We start from the raw sequence: 19,766 nt of genomic DNA, 5'->3' as shown, positions 1-19,766 counted from the left end.
GTAGTTGTTACTAACCTTCTGACGTGTTGATTCATCGGCACCTGGCAGTTGTTTGAGGTGCACTTGTAGTCGCCGTTGAAGCAGTACTTGTCGAGGAACGCGCCCAGCGATATGTCGTGTCGTCCGTACAGATCCATCGTCACTATCCTGGTAATTAATGAGACTTTTTTTATCTGGTGGTAGAATATATTTTATATCCACCCAGATAGCGACCACTGTACGCAAGACGTTAAAACACGCAATAGTGACCCACGTAAGTGTGTCTCGTTCCGGGATCAGCCTGTGTATATCCGGTTCCAACAGGCCGGCATAATTGTATCGACTGTCAGGGGGTTATCATTTCTCTTCAGTCGACATTCTATTGGACCCCACTCCACTTACCATCAGAGGTAGTGGAGTCACTTTGCAGTATACCAAAAAACACTTATTTTGATTGGTTTATTTTCGATATCAGATCGAAGATTAAGATTAGGTTTATTTATTGAGATCGGTCGTATATTGTATTATGGAAGAAGTAACTTTCGTCAGAAATACTCACCAAGGATTAACGCAGAAATCCGGTACGTTAGCAGACTTGTTACTGAAGCTGTACAGCAGAAGACTGAGGCGTTGATGGTTCTCAGGGTCCAGCGGGTCTAGCGGCTCGTTCTCCGACTGTTTGTCGTTCGATTCCTCCTCTAATTCCTTGGGGACCTTCTTGAGGACTGACGGATTGTAGAGTGGACAGGATGCTGTGAAGTAACGATTTTGCCTTAAAATACTGTAAGGGTGGAATTTCGTTTTTTTCTTCTGTAAATCAGCGCAGTAACAAATCACGGGTGATTAAAATATGCCACTTTGTTTTTTTTTTACATCTCATCTGAAATTGACGATTAGCATTTTTCTAAAAACTTCTGTTGCCGACTTTACTGGTACAAAAATACAATTATGTAATAAAAAGTCGAAATTTTTCCCCGTGGCTTTGTCAATCTCTATTAAATTCTGTTCAGTCAACTCCTAAAATACGAAGATACCTTTGCATTTACATTATGAATGAATGAATTGGTAAGCTACTGTAGCTACTCACGGGTGTGTTCGTCATTAACAAGTCGACAGCCGGTGGCTCGGTAGTGCGCCAGCGCTGTCTTCAGTGCTGGGTCATCCGCGTTTGTTGTGATCGGGTTACGGATGAATGGGTGGACCTCCTGGCAAAAAAAGAACAAAATATGTAATGTGTATAACATATTAGGTCCTTACATATGAAATTGGCGTTTTGTATGGGAGAAATAGTAGTTTTTTGTGTAAAATATAATTAATTAATTAAAGTATGCACTACTGCCATCTCATAGGGAGTTAATTGATGCCTTTACTAAAAAAACCATGAGGGCGAGAATCAATAAACTGTCTGCAGGCGGTTGGGACTGCCACATTGGAATCGAATTTTTTTTCTTGTTAAAAATTATCCAAATTATGAAAAAAGTGGAAATCTGTTGGAGCAAGGTCAGAGGAGTACGGTGGACGTTGCAGACAGTCCGCCAGAGGGGTTCGTGGAGATGCGACCCGGCTGCGGGAGAGCGGGCCGCAAGGGGCGCGCGCCTGCACCAGCGCTCGGCCGCCGCCCCTCGCCCTTCGCCCATGAGCGTCCGCATGAACGGCCGTGCGGCTCGTCTGAGCCACATATTTTGTATACCAATTACTAGTTTCAAAGTGCAATTAAATACTACAAAATCAAAACTCTATTTTTATTATGTTCTGCGGGAACACATTCCAGTTACAGCTCCCCTAATATAGCGACGGTCTGTTGTGCAGTATGAGGTCTAGCGTTGTCCTTTTTTATTGGTTTCGCTGTGCAAGTGCCTAAATGACTACCGCCCAGCTTACGTTGGGGCGACTAGGCGGTTATGTTGCGGTCACCATGCCTTACGACCCGGCGTTGAGCCCGGATTTGATGATGACTTTCAAGCGACGGTCAGACCGAGTGCCTTACCTATATACAACGTACGACATACCAACTAAAACTTCGCGGTAGCCCTCTTCAGCGCATTAGCGACGACTGCGGGTTTCCTTAAACAAAAGTATCTAAAGGGTCACGGCAGGCATCCCTACGCGGTTCCACATGGTGTGGTTCATCTCCGTTATTGGGCGGGGAGAGGAGGTGTTAGGGTCGTCCGCAGGCGTCCTTACGCGGTTCCGCATCTCGTCTTCGTTATTGTACGGGGGGAGGGAGGATTGGAAGTTCAGAAGCCCTCTCGGAACCGAAAGACGCTCTCGGCATCAGCGGTAACATGAGGCTTACCTTCCACGCTGCTGTCTAACCCCGGTGTCATCACAATGTGCGAATGGTGTGAGATGTGCACGACATACACTACGGGTGGACGGCCCCCTGCCGCCCGCCGATGACCCTCCGATGGCCCTTATTAGTCGCCTTTTACAACAGGCAGGGGATATCGTGGTGGAACTCATACTCATAAATATAGCTCATGTTTTCCTTTGCACGATTTGTAAGACGTCAAATAAAATACGAATCGGGAAAAAAAATAAATGACTGTTTTCGAAACTCAAATGTATCGATTCAATGCATTTATAAATTTGAATTTGGAATTATTAACCAAAAAGGAGATATTTAAGATCAAAGTGGCCAGTACGACAATTTCATCACTACATAGTCCCTTTGTATGCGTTTTTTTAAATAGATAGAGTGATTCAAGAGGAAGGTTTATATGTATAATAACATCCATTAAATAGTGGAGAAATACTGTTATTTTGTTATGTTATACCCGTGCGAAGCCAGAGCGGGCCGCTATGTTTTATATACAACGTTCACAGTTTTTCTGTAGTGTATTTAGTATCAGCATTGCATTGCGGGTCGCTAGTATGACATAAGAAGCTAGTCGTACGGCGGAGGCGGGCGGGCGGCGCGGCGGCGGGTGCGGCGCGCGGCGCAGCGCGCGGGGTGTGGGCGGCGGCGCGCGCGGCGCCACGAGCGGGCGCGGGTAGTAGGCGCGCAGGGCGCAGCGCCGCCCCGCCTCCGTCTCCAGGTACGGCGCCGGCACCGCCACGTTCGGCGACAGCGACAGCACCACGTCGTCCGTCGACCATCTGTCGGAGTTATATATTGTATGATTTACGATTTCGATAAATTATAACATTTTATGTCGGTATCCTATAACTTGTCTTTTATTATATTAGGTCAGTACATAATATGAAATTAGCGTTTTGTAGGTATGGGAGGAATACAGTCGTTTTTTTTTATAATTATTCAAAGTATGCATTATTGTTATCATTGCACTATGGCCATCTTATGAGTAGTTCATTGATCCCTTTACTAGAAAACCATGGGGGCGAGAATCAGTAAACTGTCTATAGGCGGTTGGAACTGCCACATCGGACTCGAATTTTTTTCCTTGTAAAAAGCTATCCAAATTACGAAAAAGTTGTAAATATAGCGATATTTCATGTTTTCCATTGCGCCATATGAAAGACGCCAAAGAAAAAACGTATCAGAAAAAAAACAAATAAATGACTATTTACGAAACTCAAATATATCAGTTCAATGCATTTATAAATTTGAATTTGGAATTCTTAACCAAAGAGAAGATATTTCCGATTAAAGTGGGCAGTACGATAAAACGCCAATTTCACATAAATATGTATAAAATATAATGCGCAAAAAAGTCATTACACTTCAATGGAAAGTTTCAAAATTAATTATGGAAAAGTCTATCTAATAAAACTTAATCTCAAATGTTGCCAAGTTCAATCAAACACTCCACAAAATAATTTAATGCACAAAATATTCTTAATTACCTTTCAGTTTGCGTATCCGCCTTTAACTCTGCTTCTTCTTTCGGCAGAAACACTTCATCATCCACTGAAAGTGTTGAATGTAATGGATCACTGAAATCCTTAATAGGTACTCCACAACTTAAATTTTTATCACTGTCAGCTTTACGCACATAGGGCTTCGATTTTACAAAATCGTCTTCGAGTTTAGCCGCGTCTTTGTTATCGGTCTTGTTTTCTGCTTCATCACTTTTTGGAGTATCCTTGTTGAAGCCACAAAATATTGTGTCATCATTAGGATCACTATTAGGACTTTGATTAAAATTCAAAGGTTCATTTTCATATTGGACAGGTTGTGAGTTGGACTTGGCTTCTTCTAATTTAGCATTGTAGTTCTTCATTGATATATTGTCCACATTTCTGTCAGATCCATTACTTTTTGTTTGGTCTATATTTGTATTTTTTTCGTCTTTTTCATTTTCATCAGTGGCTTTTTGTTCAGTAACTTCGTCGTCGTCAAAGGTAACTCCTGGTTCAGGTAATATAGCTTCGAGATCACTTAAAAATGCTTTCTCCAGTTTCCAATTGTAGCAAGCGAGGAGCATAAATTTGACAACTTTTTTCACTCGAACTAATTCTTGTAACGGTGCACCTCGTAATAGAATACAACAACCGAGTTGCGGTTCCGCGCAGCCTTCTAGTACTACCAAAGTTTTACCGGAAACTGTAAAGTTAATGTGATTAAATGTTTATTGTGTTGAAGAAACGTTATTTTTTTAGTGGTGAATATGCAATTATAAGGATTTAGTGTTTATCATACTTATATGAATGTGAATGTTTGTATATTTGTTTAAGGTAAATGTAGTACTGTTTAACGGATTTAGATGAAATTTGGCATGCAGATAGACCATGCCCTGGGTTTATTATAGGCTCTAAGGCTACTTTAATTCGGTAATTTTCTTTTCCTTCGTGGAAAATATTAGATGTTATTTTTTAAGTAGATGGTGCTACGGAATGCTACAATGATTATAGGATTTCGTTAGCTGTAAAGGCTGTTGAGGCGATGTAAACGATTGTTAGTAATGAATGTAGAAGTGTACTGACAGTTCTTGACGTAGAAGTTGTGCGCGGTGCCGAGGCGCGGCGCGCCGATCCTGGCGTCGACGGAGGCGAGCGGGTCGGCCGTGGTGCAGCGCGCGGCGCGGCGCAGCGCGGGCGCGCGCACGGCGGCGCACAGCGCCACGCCCGCGCCGCGCAGCGCGTCCTGCACGGCGCGCTGCACGCGGCCGCGGCACAGCACCACGCGCGCGCGCAGCGCCGTCATGCGCGCCGCGCACCGCACCAGGTACTCGCGCTCCTGCACGCCACCACCACCACCCAGCCAACTTAATGCAGCTTAGTTCAGAACATTATATTTTACAGTATGAAAAATTTACTTCACTCTATTCTTGGTTTTCATTCTAAATCACATCCAGCAACTCCTGAAAACTAGGATCTACGACATACATTTCATAACATCGAACTATTGAAACTCGGCCAATTACATTCTTGCCATTTTTTTATTATTCATAAAAAATTGGCAAGAATGCAATGTATAATTTCCAACATATACCTTACAATAAATTTCTGAAAGATTTATAGTCAACACTAAAACAATAGACAAATAATTGCACTTCTATGTATTTACTTCCATATATTTTTTCTGACAAATTTATTATCTACTTGCTATAAACCTATTAGTTAATTCTAAGCTAAATTAAAACATCTATAATAATGCGCTCCAAAAGCATACGTCGCAAATTCTATTCATTATTACTATAAGCCAGCGCTTTTTTTGTGGCGAAAAAAAATTGCCCTTAAAAAGTACAGGAAGGAAGGGTGGATACAAAAAATTATAGACTTACAAATTTCGACAAGTAGCGTACCCCAAAAAAGAAATGATAAAAAAAACCTACTTTAAACCAATATTATATCACCTATTTAAATAATATCATAAACAAAAATCAAATTTGATTTCAATCCAACTCACTTGCAGAAGCACCGGCTCCAATGACGTCAGCTTGCCCTCCACCCTCTGGTACGCTACGGAACAGTCCAGCAGCAGTATGGTCGGATTGGATATCTGCTGCGGCATGCCCCTGAAAAAAAAAAAACATATAAAATTTAACTCATACAATTTGACAACCTCTCATAAAAATTAAATCCTTTTATTCCTTTTTTTTGTGACACGATTTTTGACCGTGTATTAGTATGTGTGTAGGTGCGCTCAAGACCGGCGCGGTGCACCGACACGGCGCGTACGAATTTTTTCTTTACTGTACCGACCCTAAAATTTTGATTATTGTTCCATGTTCCATTTTGTGTAAATAATTATTTTAGGGCAAGCCAGGCTTATTTATTTATTTATTTAATAAGGTACACCAACAGCATACATATCCTTAAAAATAAAATAAAAAATTGCGTGTTGACAATTGGCTGATATGTATGCCGCTTACAGGTATACAACATTCACAAAGTAAATATAATGTGTAAACAAACATTAATACTTAAGAGGAATAAATTAAAATTTTATAAAAACTTAAACATAGCTTCTATGGAAGAACCACCACTGCATATAAGTACTAATAATATGCATAAAATCGATCTGAAAATCGTTCTTATAATAATTCAATTTCACATACTTAAATTAATAAAGGGAATCTAGTAGGAATCGACTTATATGGACCCAATACCACTAGTAAATACACGTACCTATGCGCGACGTTCTTGGTCATCACGACTCCCTGTATGACGCAGCTGTCTCGCATCGTCCCTCCAGGCACCTTCTTCACTTGCACGTAGTTCCGCACGTCCATGTCGTTGCTGTGTACGTCTGCGAAGAGATGGGTTTTTTTCTGAAGACCAATTTGATAGAAACAGAGAACTTTAACTGACTCTAAAATGGCCTTAAAGTAGCTGCAGATTGACTAACAAACTAATAATATTCAGTAAATTTATAACAAAGAAACTTCAAGTGTATAAAACATTACATGCCGAAATTTTAATATTTCTTGGAGTATGTTTAATGAATTTTTACATACACAATATGCACTTTTTTGTGTTCCAAATTTTTTTCAGTACATTAATAACAAAGAAGCTAAAGAAATATTGAAAATTCTGCATGTAATGTTTCATACACTTTAGTATATTTTAGTATATTTACTAAATTTTTGCATAAACAAGATGCACTTTTTTGTGTTAAAGATGTAACATAAATGTTAGATTTCTGTATTATTTTATTTCAAATGATTTTCTAAATAGCATAAAGCTGTTATATTATATAACTTAATAATAGAATTTACAGATTTGTTCTTTCTTTAACCTTGCTTAAAAATAAATAAAATATTTTGACATTGAATTTTAGGTCCTTCAAGCCGGATATTAGTTAAAAATGTTATTTTGTTGTTACGATAGAGCATAAAATGATTGTCGTTGTGAATTTAAAATTCATATTAAGAATAGTACGGGTGCGTAGATTTTGAAATTTGATATTAGTCATAAGAAAGTGTTGGAGATTGTAACCTTCGTCGTGACTTATTATTTTTTATATGTTCTATTTTTAGAACTAATTGTATTTTGTTTGCCATAGTTACTTCTCTTTAGTCCGAAATAAACACTCATGTCAATAACATCTTTTTACTAACTTTATTTAATTACTAAGAACATATACCATATTTACAACACGTTATCAGCACGAAAACTTAGTTCTTAGATTTTTCACGTTTTTAGTAAAATAAAGTTGTATATATTTTTGTGTGACTAGGAAATAGTAATAGTCTGAAAATGTCACATGAATCTGGAGATGTTTCGAGTGTGAAAAATTCCCTGCGTCGATCACATCTTTTCCATTTCCTTGTTTGAGGATAAAAGATGAATATCCGACTTGGAAGTTCAAGATGCGAAATTACCTTATCCATGAGGATTTATGGGAAACAATTAGTGGATACCGAGATGGAGACACAACCCCTGCCTCTACAAAGGTACGCAAAGACGCAATGGCATTAGCAAAGATATGCTTATCAGTAGAAGGTGCAGCGATAACCCATATAAGATGTGCGAAAACTGCATCTGAGGCATGGACTTGTTTGCAAAAAGCCTTTGAAGATAAGGGAATAGGACGAAGATTATTTTTGGAGCGTAGACTGTACAGGTTGAGTCTATCAGAGTTCAAAAATATTGAACTATATATTAACGCAGTTATGTCAACCGCACAGGATCTTGCGGATATTGATGTAGTCATAGAGGATAAGTCTATTGCTGCAATACTTTTGGGAGGTCTAACTCCAAGGTATGAACCTCTCATTATGGCTTTAGAAAATTGCAATGTAGACGTGACTACAGAGTTGGTGAAAACAAAACTGCTTAATGAAATGTCCAAAGATGTGGCTACATCATTAGACTCTGTCTTTCATGCGAAGAAGAAGCCTAAGTCAATGAAGAAGAATATAGTTTGTTATGAGTGCAAGACACCTGGACATAAGAGACCAGACTGTCCACAGAGAAACAAGAAGGAGAAAGGCAATGCGGTAAATACCAATGATACGATATTTACAAGTCTTAATACTTCTGGAAACCCAAGAAAGGACATAATTTATGTAGATTCAGGTTGTACTAGACACATGACTTCTAGACGGGACTGGTTTCAGAATATCTCGATACAGAGTCAAGGTTCTGTTACTGTCGCAAATGGAGAACAGATTAAGTGCTGCGGAATTGGAAATATTTCAATAAACACGCCCGAGAACGTAGTCAACAACATTAGTGATGTTGCTTATATACCAGATTTGAAAGCTAGTTTGTTATCTGTATATAAAACTGTTGAAAAGGGTTTTATTTGTGTTTTGATAAAAATGGATGTAACTTTTATAAATCTGATACTTTTAATTTTACAGGTGAATCTGTTGCTCATGCCTCGCCCTGTGGTGGACTGTACGTTTTAGATGGTACTGTAAATGTTTCCGAGAATGTGGCGGATAATTTTTGACACAAGATGTGCACTCTGGCTGTCAGGATAGTTATCAAATTTGGCATAAGAGGTTAGGACATTTGTGTCGTATAGGCATGAACCAACTGAAAAATCACAAGGTAGGTATAAAGTATACAGGAGTAGATAAAACTAGTTGTATCGCTTGCGTGGAAGGTAAACAAGCAAGAAAACCTTTCAAAAGGTTAGCGTTTAATAGGGCTACTTCCCTTTGGAACTGATCCATATGGATTTGATGGGACCGGTGTCTACAACTTCTTTTCAAGGAAATAGATATATGTTGACAATAGTAGACGATTATACGCGAAAAGTGTTTGCTTATTTTATTTCTTCTAAAACAGAAGTCAAAGATATATTTTGTGTGTTTCAATGTTTTGTTGAAAATCAGTTAGATAAAACAATTAAAGCAATTAGGACTGATGGAGGTAAGGAGTTCGTGAATAAAGAGTTTGTTGATTATCTTGCTTCAAAAGGTATAGAACATCAAACAACGACGCCTTATAGTCCTCAGCAAGTTGGAGTAGCGGAACGCACCCATCGTTCGGTTACAGAAAAGGCAAGAACGTTGCTAGCTAAAAGTTCACTACCGAAAGCATTCTGGGAAGATGCATTCCAAGTTGCCATTTACCTTAAGAATAGGTCTCCTCATCGAGCCTTAGGTGGACAAATTCCTTATGACAAATGGTATGGACGAAAAGGTGATCTTAGCCATCTAAAAGTATTTGGTTGTAGAGCTCTAGTCCATATACCTTCGTGTCACAGGAAGAAATTAGATGTCAAGGCACAGGAAGCAATTTTCGTCGGTTATTCTGAAAATCCAGGCACTTATATTTTTAGGGATCCTGCTAACCCACGAAAAGTTATTATATCCAGAGATGCAACCTTTTTTGAAAATTGCTTTACAGCGCTAAAGCAGAAGCAATCTGTCACACAGTCAAAATCTATATTGTTATTTGATGAGCAAAAAGAGATTGAGTCTGAGTTTGATCATGACTGTCAATTCTATGACTGTGATGAGAATATCAGCCCGGCGGCTGAAGCAACTTTACCAGTAAATCTAGAAAGTGCAAAAGAGTCAGTGACTCTGGAAGAGCGAGAGTCTCTCAGTGACTTAAGGATGCCTAGTGTGGAAGAAGTGACAGCGAATTTGGAACAGGAATCGCACCCTGAGCGCAGATACCCTTCCAGAGATAGAAAAGCAACAAATTTTTATAAAGCTTACAATACGTCAATGGTAGATTCTAATGAACCTACGACATATTACGAAGCTACTCATGCCGATGATGCTCATAAGTGGCAACATGCTATGGTTGATGAGTATAGTTCCTTAAGGAAACTCCATACATGGAATTTAGTAGATAGACCTAACAAAAGGTTATACCATGTAAATGGATTTACAAAATTAAAAGGGATGCTTATGGTAATATTATCAAGTATAAAGCGAGACTCGTCGTCAAAGGTTTTCATCAAGTTGAAAGTGTAGACTACAAGGAGACGTTCGCACCAGTGATTCGTCATTCTTCCCTCCGCACGTTGTTTGCGATAGCTGCAGATATGAAGTTGAGAATGAAGCACTTAGATGTCGATACAGCTTTCCTTAACGGAGATTTAGAAGAAGAAGTTTTCATGGAGCAACCTCTTGGTTTTATTCAAAAGGGTAAAGAAAACAAAGTTTGTTTATTGAAGAAATCTCTTTACGGTCTTAAACAGGCACCGCGAGCTTGGAATAAAAAGTTAAATGAAACGCTTTCTAAAATAGGTTTCATAGGAACTCCTTCCGAACCTTGTGTGTATACTAAACTTTTGGTAAAGAACTTGTAATATTAGGAATCTTTGTTGATGACATAATAGTCTTCTTTAATTCTGATTTGACATTTGACACTGTCAAGAATGATTTGTCGAAATATTTTTCATTAAAAGATCTCGGAATACTGAAATGTTATTTGGGACTACAAGTTGAAAGTGATTCCGAGAGTATAAGGTTGAACCAGCGAAATTATATTCTTTCTATATTAGAAAAATTTAATATGAAGGATTGTAAGGCCGTGGATACTCCATTAATTAAAAGAATATGGAAAAAGAATGGATGGTCAAGTCGGTGAGTCTTATCCTTATCAAAACTTAATAGGATGCCTCATGTATCTAGCGGTAAACACACGACCAGACATCGCTTACGCCACGAGCTATTTAAGTCAATTTAATACGTGTTTTACTAAAGAACACTGGAATGCTGCTAAAAGGATTCTGCAATACCTAAAAGGTACCCTAAACTATTCATTGGTTTACAGGAAGAATAGAGAACCTTTAAAGGGTTTTTGTGACGCAGACTGGGCAAACTGTCCAATCGACAGAAGGTCATACACCGGTTATGTTTACAAGTTAAGTGGAGGTCCAGTATCATGGGAGTCTAAGAAGCAACCTACTGTTGCGTTAAGTTCGGCCGAGTCAGAATATATGGCATTAGCGTCTGCCACGAAGGAAGCGTGTTACTTACGTCGGTTTATATACGAGATAACAGGTATACTTTGTTCAGTTAACTTAGCTTCTGACAGCCAAAGTGCCATTAATCTTGTTCGAAATCCTGTACACCACAGCAGGACGAAGCATATAGATACTAGGTTTCACTTTATTAGGGAAAAGGTATCTAATAATATTGTTAAGTTAGAATATATAAAAGTAACGATATGCCTGCTGATGTACTAACGAAGGCCCTCGGACCTCTAGCACACAAACGATGTGTAGTTAACTTAGGTTTAGAAACTTAATTATTTTATTTGCTTTGTTTCTGTCACAACTGCGATTAAGGGCGGCTGTTGGAGATTGTAACCTTCGTCGTGACTTATTATTTTTTATATGTTCTATTTTTAGAACTAATTGTATTTTGTTTGCCATAGTTACTTCTCTTTAGTCCGAAATAAACACTCATGTCAATAACATCTTTTTACTAACTTTATTTAATTACTAAGAACATATACCATATTTACAACAGAAAGCTCTATGAGTTAAGTATAAAAGTACAATTGTCTGATATTTTAAAAGCTTTAATACTAAATTTGGCGTCAGTAGCAATCAGTTGACATTGACCTCATTACATCAGCCACGTGACATTATAACCTATTCTGACATATGACGTTTCAACAAATGTCACTTTTTTTTCGTCCAAGGCCAACAGATGGCGCTGTGCCGTTTCATACAACTCCTAAATCGCGATGTCAAAATTCTCCGCCATTCCATTACTAGCTTCGAACGGGTGATCATCGGCAAGACCTTACTTCATAGGATCATTTCTATAGTAAGCTCTTCCCGAGAACTTCACACTATGTGAATCAACTCGTAACCACGACGATGAAACGTGGCGCGGCGCCCTGAGCGTGAGGCTGGCGATGGTAGATCTACCATCAGCCCTCGATGATCGTTCGCTCCCTTTACGGGGAGAGTGGGGCGTTGTCGCTGTCTGAGTGGTTAATTTTAAACCTTTTAAAAACCTGAAAATATCTACGGTCAATAAGCTCTCTTTAAGTAACGTTATCCCAAGTATAATTAAATGGCTTTATATTGAAAATTGCAAGTTGCTTACACGTGACACGTATGGGAATTGGTACATGTAGTTTGAATTATTATATCGAACTGTTTCTATACTTATTATTGAGTTGTAACACAAGCACCCACAAAACATTTTACCGTTATAAATACATTGGTAGCATACTATATGTTACATCTCTCAATATATAATGAACAGTGGGTGCCCTAGTTGTACCACTGCCTACCCCTCCAGGTATAAAGGTATGTGATATTTGGTCCTGTCAATAGACAGTAGCCACTAACCTGGCGAGATGATTTCTGCGGCCTGCTGACACAGCGGGTAGAGTACGTCGAGCCAGGCCGCGGCGAGCGAGTGCCGCGCGAGGCACTGCCGCATCAACAGCTTCAGGTGCTCTTCGCCGGACTCCGCTATCGCCTTGCACACGTCGGGCGACGAGCTGTGGGCTGCCGACCACACTAGTAAGCTTCGAGGCAAGTGTCGTGTGAAATCTCTGGACAGCAATGGCGAAGCTACTGCCGTATCAGCCGTATGAATGATACGGGGCTCCCGAGCTTTGGGACTACTCTTGGGCTTGACCCATACCTACATTGAACTAAGCAGTCGCCCAAAAGTTCCTACTGCCCTGAAGGGCCCCCAACAAAATTTTGATAAGGCTCCTCTGTGGCAAGCTACGCTACTGCTGGACAGGTGTTATCAAATCTCCAGCGCCTTATTCTCTATATATTTTTTATTGCCTTAGTAGGCAAACCTACTAAGGCAATTTAATTTCTTAAACGCGACGCGGCGCATTGCGTGTTTGTTACGCACTGTCAAAATAACAAGTGGAATAGAAAATAGGGCCCCTGGTTCGCTTTGCAGGTGGCAAAGCAACTTCAGAACTAGGAGTAACCGTGCATCTTTACCAGTTGTAAGTGTAAGTTGTTGTAAGCTATTGCTGTTGTGATGCCGTGTACAATATATATATTGCACCCTATAAGAAGTTAGAAAATCTTAATAATTTAAAATAATGAGACTAAATATACAAAGTCATAGATGACGAGCGCAGTAGAGCGATTCTTTTCGACTTTTACCAAAACTATCTGAATATTTGAGGCCGTTACTCGATTGACGGTGAAAATATTTGACACATTTACAACCAAAGAAAAAATACCTTCGTGATTTTCCATCGCAGGCGGTTCTTCTTCGCTAGATGAAGACGATTTTGCCTCTGAAAATATAAACAATAAATTATTTCATATTATTTTTTATCATTTACTTCTGTAGGCGAAAATACACACCTGCCTTTGGTGTTTTGATGAGACGCGCCGAACTGTCACCCAGGTTCAAATCTAGGCAATAGGACGACACGCTTTCAACCAGTCTAGTACTGTCGTCTATAGCTGAAAATAAATAATAATATCTGATTATTATTATATACTGTCCCACTGCTAGGGACGGGCCTCTACCACTGAGAGGGATTAGGCTTTAGTCCACCACGCAGGCCTAGTGCGGATTGGTAGACTTCACACACCCTATTCTATTGCGAGTCTATACATAGAGGTTTGTAAGTTTCGCTTGAATTGTCCAAAAAGTCTTAATTTAAATACATGTACACTATGACACGAATTGCTAGTTTTTAAGCCCTAAAAGCCCTAAAACTTTAGTAATAAACTTAGTGCCAGATTTATATTTTTATGAATGTAGGCCACTTTATTTCCGCCGCCCCGTGTAGGTAGGTTTATGTATATATGTATGTCGCCGCAGCACTTCGTTATTCGTTGAATTGGTGAATTTCCGGAGCGATAGTGGCGCCATCTATCATTACATCGAGGAAGTATTAGAAGAGGAGGGAGGTCGACTGCTGTCAATATAAGGGCCGGCCGAACGACGAGAGCTCAATCTTGTAGAAGTTTTTGTACGAGTCTTATTTGGACGCTCGAACCGAGCACATTGTGTATTCCGCTAGTGTTACTATGCAGTAAATTGTTATTGAAGTAAAAAAGTGTTTCAATAATTGAATAACTGTCTGGAAAATAAATATAGACCGGTGATACTTTACCGGTCGTGTAGTAAAATAACCAAGTAAATAGTTTTCACTCCGACATGTATATATTTATGTAGGTTTCTAAAATACTTAAAAAATTTCCATTTGTTTTACTATGGAAGGCACTAAAGTTAAATAAACGAATGATTAATTAAATCGAGTGAGCATCCTCTGAAATCTGCCGCCCATAGGCCGCGGCCTATACGGCCTATTTACAAATCCGGGACTGAATAAACTCACGCGACTCGTTGTCCTCAGCGACCAGTGGCGGCAACACCGTGGGTCGGTACAACGCGTAGTCGGCAAACTGAAGCAGCTCGCTCATGCACTCCATGTACCCTGAGCTCAGCAGGTTCTGGCACACCATCGAAGCTTGGATTCTGCGGGAATGCAATAAGTTTTTGTACATTACACTTTATCAGTGAACAAATTTTGGTAGAAATATTATCAAACAAAGTCCACTTTTCTGTCTGTCTGTTTGTTTTTGATTTTCTCAAAATCTACTGAACGGATTTTTATGAAATTTGGTATGGAGATAGTTTAAGACCCTGGGAAGGTTATAGTTTACTTTCTATCCCGTGAAAATATATAGGAGAACTCCTTCACGCGGGCGAAGTCGCGAGCAAAAGCTAGTACAGTATATTTAAATCAATATAGATTTTTTTTTACATTAGTAGATCAACACATTATTGGGCGACATTACATTATTTTTACATAAAAGGTGCTCATATAACAACACTTTTAGATACAGCATGTTCTAAAGTATTCGACATTAAATATTGTCTTATTTCTGGTTATTAATATTCTTTTCTATAATTCATTCACCTAGTTTTGTTGTTGGTGTTGTCCATAACCCATTGCAATATGTCACAACCGCGCCACACCCCGTTGTACCTTACCAGGCGGTATCTGGAAAATTATTATTAAACAGCTAAGAATAATATAAATAAAAAAACTTTGTAGTCTACTGATGAAGACTATCGAGTAGTTTAGCTTGATCGGTTCGTTAAAGCATTTAATTATATTTTTATGCCTGGTTGTAATTTTTTTAAATTACTATCACAAATTCTTACTTAATTTTTAATAAATGCTGCCTCCTATTAATTAATTTTAAATGCAATGACTATCCATGCCAAATTCAAAGGAGATCAAAACAAATGTATCGAAATATGTAACATCTTTAAATAGTTTTTTTTAATAGTTTTCCTTGTCTCGTCATTATGTTTGTACCTGTGTTGTTGCGTGGGCAGCGTGAAGCAGAGCTGCCGGAAGACGTCGTGAAGCGCCTCCTTGGGGTCGTGTCGCGCGTCCGCTCGCTCGTCCTGCTCGCGCGCGAACATGAAGTGCTCGCGCGCCCGGCCCGATGCTCGGCCGCGGTGTTCGGGAAACTTCACCTGAGGAGGAACGCTTTATGATTCCGTACCGAACGCCGATGCTTATATATACCGACAAGTAAGACTAGATATTATGTATATCGCACGTGCAATAAAAGAAGTAACACAAAAAAGCGAATTCGAATGTGTAGATTTCAAAACCCATATTTTTTTATGTTATACCTGTTTTAGGAAACCTGGCATTTCTGGGAACGATTTGCATTAAAAATAAAAAATATATTTGCTGTTAACACAGCCAAGTGTAAATATATGATCACAATTGACTGCAAGTATCGTAGTAAGTAACAATATCATAGTAAGTATGGTCAGTTTGTGTAGAACAAGTTACTGTGCTAATGAGGAATGTATGGCAATTATATATCGTGCTGTAATAATAAAAAAACACCACAGTTTAAATGAACACAATGAATAACACATCCGTCACTGACACACCAATGATTATGAGTCAATATTGATACTATTCTATCTTCCGCTCATTGCGCGTGATCAACAATAATTGACATTTTGTATTGAATTACACTAGTGCGAGGTCAGAGCGTTATGATTTTTTTTTACAGATATTTTTATACACTGATTATAGACCATTACTTAAAAAAAATATATATTTACTTGAATAAAAAGACGTAATCTCAACGGGTAATCGACAACTCTGTTAGATATAAACTGAATCGCAATGGACGTAAGAAAAATCAATGAGAAACCTGCTAACACTGTAGGGTAGCATTGAGATTCCGACACGCACGTTTAAATTACAAATACGCTTCAATGGAATTAGTGCGAGTTAATTTTATAAATACGAAATCATTTTTTTTTGTTATGAAGCTTTGTTAACAATTTAGTTCTATCCTTACATAATACATATAAATCTTTTACACTAGCGATTTTGGCAGGAAAATGAAGGTATAAGCCTTTTTTTAGACAAAGCAATACTAGATTTAACGCGGCGATAGCCTAGTTGTTTGTGGAACTGACTGCCTGCATACCTGAAAAATTCTGTATAGGAATTTTCGAGGGTGTTGAAGTCTACCAATCCGCACTGGACAAGCATGGTGGACTAAGGGCTAATCCCTCTCAGTAGTAGAGGAGGCCCGTGCCCACCAGTGGGACAGTACACGACAGGGCTGATATTATTATTAGTATTAATACCACATTTACATACGACAAATTCAATCTAGCATAACATTACATTTAAATCAATATTAATTTGTATTTAATTGTGCACGTAATTATTGATCATATTTATAATTTATACATATTTTTTTTCGATATTTATATCCATATTCAATAGAGTTTAAATGTAAATAAACATGACATTACTATATAAAAAAAAATCTTTGCAATATTTTTTATACTTCTCTTTTATCACCAGTTTCTTGTGTGTGTGTGTGCCAAAGGGAGAAAAAACTAGTGTATAAGTATAGCTGAAAGTCACTAACTTGCAAGTTCTCCTGCAAGGTCCTCAAGTCTGGCGATATTTCTCCGGTGAGATCGTTCTCCTTCAGGTAGCTGAGCACCACGTTACAGCAGTAGTTGCACACGCGCAGACCGCCCGCACAACCGAATATGTGCCCTGAAATACGAAACTTATTATTGAACTAAACTATGGTGGAAATTTTGATACCCTATTATGGCAACTAAAATATTACATTCTTGAAAGAACCCAGTTATTAAATTAAATGATTATGTTAAATAGCAAATATTTAAAAGTATTTTATAGTCTTGGAGAAATATAAAAAAAATATATGCCTCGTTAATGAAGTTACTAAACATACTAATCTTGTTGTAAATAATTTCTCTATGTAAGAGAGTCAAATTATGTTTAAATACAACTATGGGGCCAAGGACTTGGAAGATTTGTGTATTAGAGAATGTTGTCCTATAAAGGAAACATTAAAAGTGTATCAGTTTCATGATCAATATAAATTTGAATCTAGGATTTATAAGTTCTCCAGAAACTCGCAGACTTAAATTTTGCATTGATAGATACCAATCTCTTTTTTAACAACAATTTTTAAGAGCTAAATGAGCCAGGTCCATACCTTCTTGCAGAAATATATCGTCAACTTCTTACATTCCTTATGTACAAAGTCATAAAACTTATTCAATCATTAAAAATCATAATTAGCACAAATTACAAATGACATTAGATAACTTATTTCAAGTTGCTGATAAATTACGAGCCAATTGTTCACCTGGCACCCTCTGACTACAGCAGCGAGAGCAAAATATTTGTCCGCACACCCTACAGTGGTGGCGCCTGCGCAGCGCACTGAACCGAGAGGCACACTCGTAACACTCGCGCGAGATGTCGTCCGGCATCCAGTACCGCGCCAGCTCGGTGTCCGCGTACTTCGTGCCGCTCTGGAATATCAACTTGAATACATAAAAACAATGGTATTACTTAGATACTGAAACAGTGTCTATTGCAAATGATTCATAGAAAAAATTTGCTATTTACAGAATGGGATGCCTTTGGTATGCATGTTTCGAACTGGGTAAAAAACTACAATGTCTATTTCTACCTGCAAAAAAATAGCGCAAGCACTAGTGTAATTACTAAGCTTTACAAGATAGTTTGTTGATTTTATAGAAACTTTCTGATCTGAAATGGCACAAATTTTATGACACAGCAGTAAAGCTAGGTGAGGCTTACGGAACACTAATTTGTTATATCCCACAACAAAATTAATCAATTAGAACAATAGAGAGGTAATGGAACATTTTCTGGTTGTAAGATATAGATATTCGCTCAGATAGAGTGTATGTCTTGTCAGTCAACACTCTATCTAAACTCTACTCTGCTCATAAATACGTCCAGAGGGGTCAATTTACAGTTCTCATATATTTAAAAATAACATCTTAAGTCTCTGTCCATCCAGTGGACTGACAAATTCAGCACAATGCCACTCAGTATCAAATTTTGGGTAGTATTATTTATGTGGGCATTTATATTCACACACACACATCACATCACATTTATGTTGCTTACCATCTGACATGTAGCATTCATGTAGCATTAGGTTATGTAAAAAAGTACATAAAATGAAGATAACTATTCGATCCTATGGTACAAAAGTGTTGTTTTTGTTCATATTGTCATACATATTAAGACTATCTTAAGTTATCACAAAATATTTATGTCCAAATGTAGCATATTGTCTGTAAAGTGAAAAATATCAAATCATTTTGTAAAAGTAGCCTTTTAGCTGTTTCTTTGGGAACTTCAAATAGCTTAAACATACCTTAAATATGACAAATCAATTATATTTGTGGGGACTTGGTTATTGGTTATGGGCTCCTTTTTCCGCACTTAGCCCGTAAAAAAAGTCGGGCCATTGTGCGTGTGGGGACTTTTCACATAGTTTCTATTCTTACAATATTCTAATTGGATGTATAGTTTACACAAATTGTCGATTTGCTTCGCAAATATAATTCCTTTGTCATGTATTTTTATATAATGTAAACTATATTAACACATTTAAAATGCTGATAATAATAGCCCTAAAGATTCTGCTAATTACCACTCACCCAAAGTCCAAAGTATTCGTACAGCTTGTGTAGACTCACCCCAGTTCCAAGGGCGACGAGGCTGCTAATCCTTCTCACTACATTTGGCAGACTCCGCCCCTCAAGTTCCACAGCATACGACCCACTATCGGTCTTCACATCATCGTTTTCCGTTTTCTGATCTTCGGAATTCTCTTTTCCCTCCTCCCCAGCTTTGTTTTGCAAATCTTCCGAAGTTTCGCTTGGTGAAAAAATCGGAAACTTCCACAGTTTATTGAAAAAAGTGGACACACCGCTCTGTGAAGACTCTGGCTCGAAACGTGGAAACTCAGTTAGTTGAGAGGAATCGTATTTTTCCATCTTGAACTGTCGAACCAAATATAATTGCACAGAAAATCATTGAAGTTTGAATAAGTCCATTATTTTTTGCAACAAATTGTTTACGAAATTGGCATATGAATGACGTATGTCATACGTTACGAAATGTCAAGAGTGACGCCACTGACATATAGG

The 19,766-nt window shown here is 38.4% G+C and overlaps 1 protein-coding gene and 1 non-coding gene across 5 annotated transcripts in view; one reads left to right on the top strand and one right to left on the bottom strand.

The window, feature by feature from the left end:
- Positions 1-19,761, bottom strand: part of LOC115453914 (putative 1-phosphatidylinositol 3-phosphate 5-kinase) — a 29,705-nt gene extending 9,944 nt beyond the window's left edge. For 3 of the 4 annotated variants that reach the window (XM_037438929.1, XM_037438932.1, XM_037438931.1), the window contains exons 1-17: positions 19,275-19,761; positions 17,939-18,107; positions 17,183-17,316; positions 15,583-15,746; positions 15,178-15,261; positions 14,593-14,732; positions 13,607-13,708; positions 13,480-13,536; positions 12,611-12,772; positions 6,514-6,634; positions 5,792-5,900; positions 4,867-5,119; positions 3,787-4,486; positions 2,877-3,078; positions 1,067-1,184; positions 539-731; positions 16-147 (exon numbers count right to left, since the gene is read on the bottom strand). In XM_037438929.1, coding sequence (XP_037294826.1) covers positions 16-147; positions 539-731; positions 1,067-1,184; positions 2,877-3,078; positions 3,787-4,486; positions 4,867-5,119; positions 5,792-5,900; positions 6,514-6,634; positions 12,611-12,772; positions 13,480-13,536; positions 13,607-13,708; positions 14,593-14,732; positions 15,178-15,261; positions 15,583-15,746; positions 17,183-17,316; positions 17,939-18,107; positions 19,275-19,613 — 3,179 coding nt within the window. In that variant the 5' untranslated portion in view covers positions 19,614-19,761. The remainder of the gene's footprint in view (positions 1-15; positions 148-538; positions 732-1,066; positions 1,185-2,876; positions 3,079-3,786; positions 4,487-4,866; positions 5,120-5,791; positions 5,901-6,513; positions 6,635-12,610; positions 12,773-13,479; positions 13,537-13,606; positions 13,709-14,592; positions 14,733-15,177; positions 15,262-15,582; positions 15,747-17,182; positions 17,317-17,938; positions 18,108-19,274) is intronic. The other variant, XM_037438930.1, reaches the window with a different exon arrangement.
- LOC115453915 lies at positions 12,048-12,248 on the top strand. The gene has a single exon (XR_003939612.1). It is a non-coding gene; the product is annotated as a small nucleolar RNA U3 (small nucleolar RNA).
- Positions 19,762-19,766: the final 5 nt, after the last annotated feature.

Source organism: Manduca sexta, chromosome 15 (genome assembly GCF_014839805.1).
Source record: "Manduca sexta isolate Smith_Timp_Sample1 chromosome 15, JHU_Msex_v1.0, whole genome shotgun sequence".
Classification (NCBI taxonomy): domain Eukaryota; kingdom Metazoa; phylum Arthropoda; class Insecta; order Lepidoptera; family Sphingidae; genus Manduca; species Manduca sexta.
Note: the sequence above shows the minus strand (reverse complement) of the source record. Positions and strands in the feature narration are given on the sequence as shown.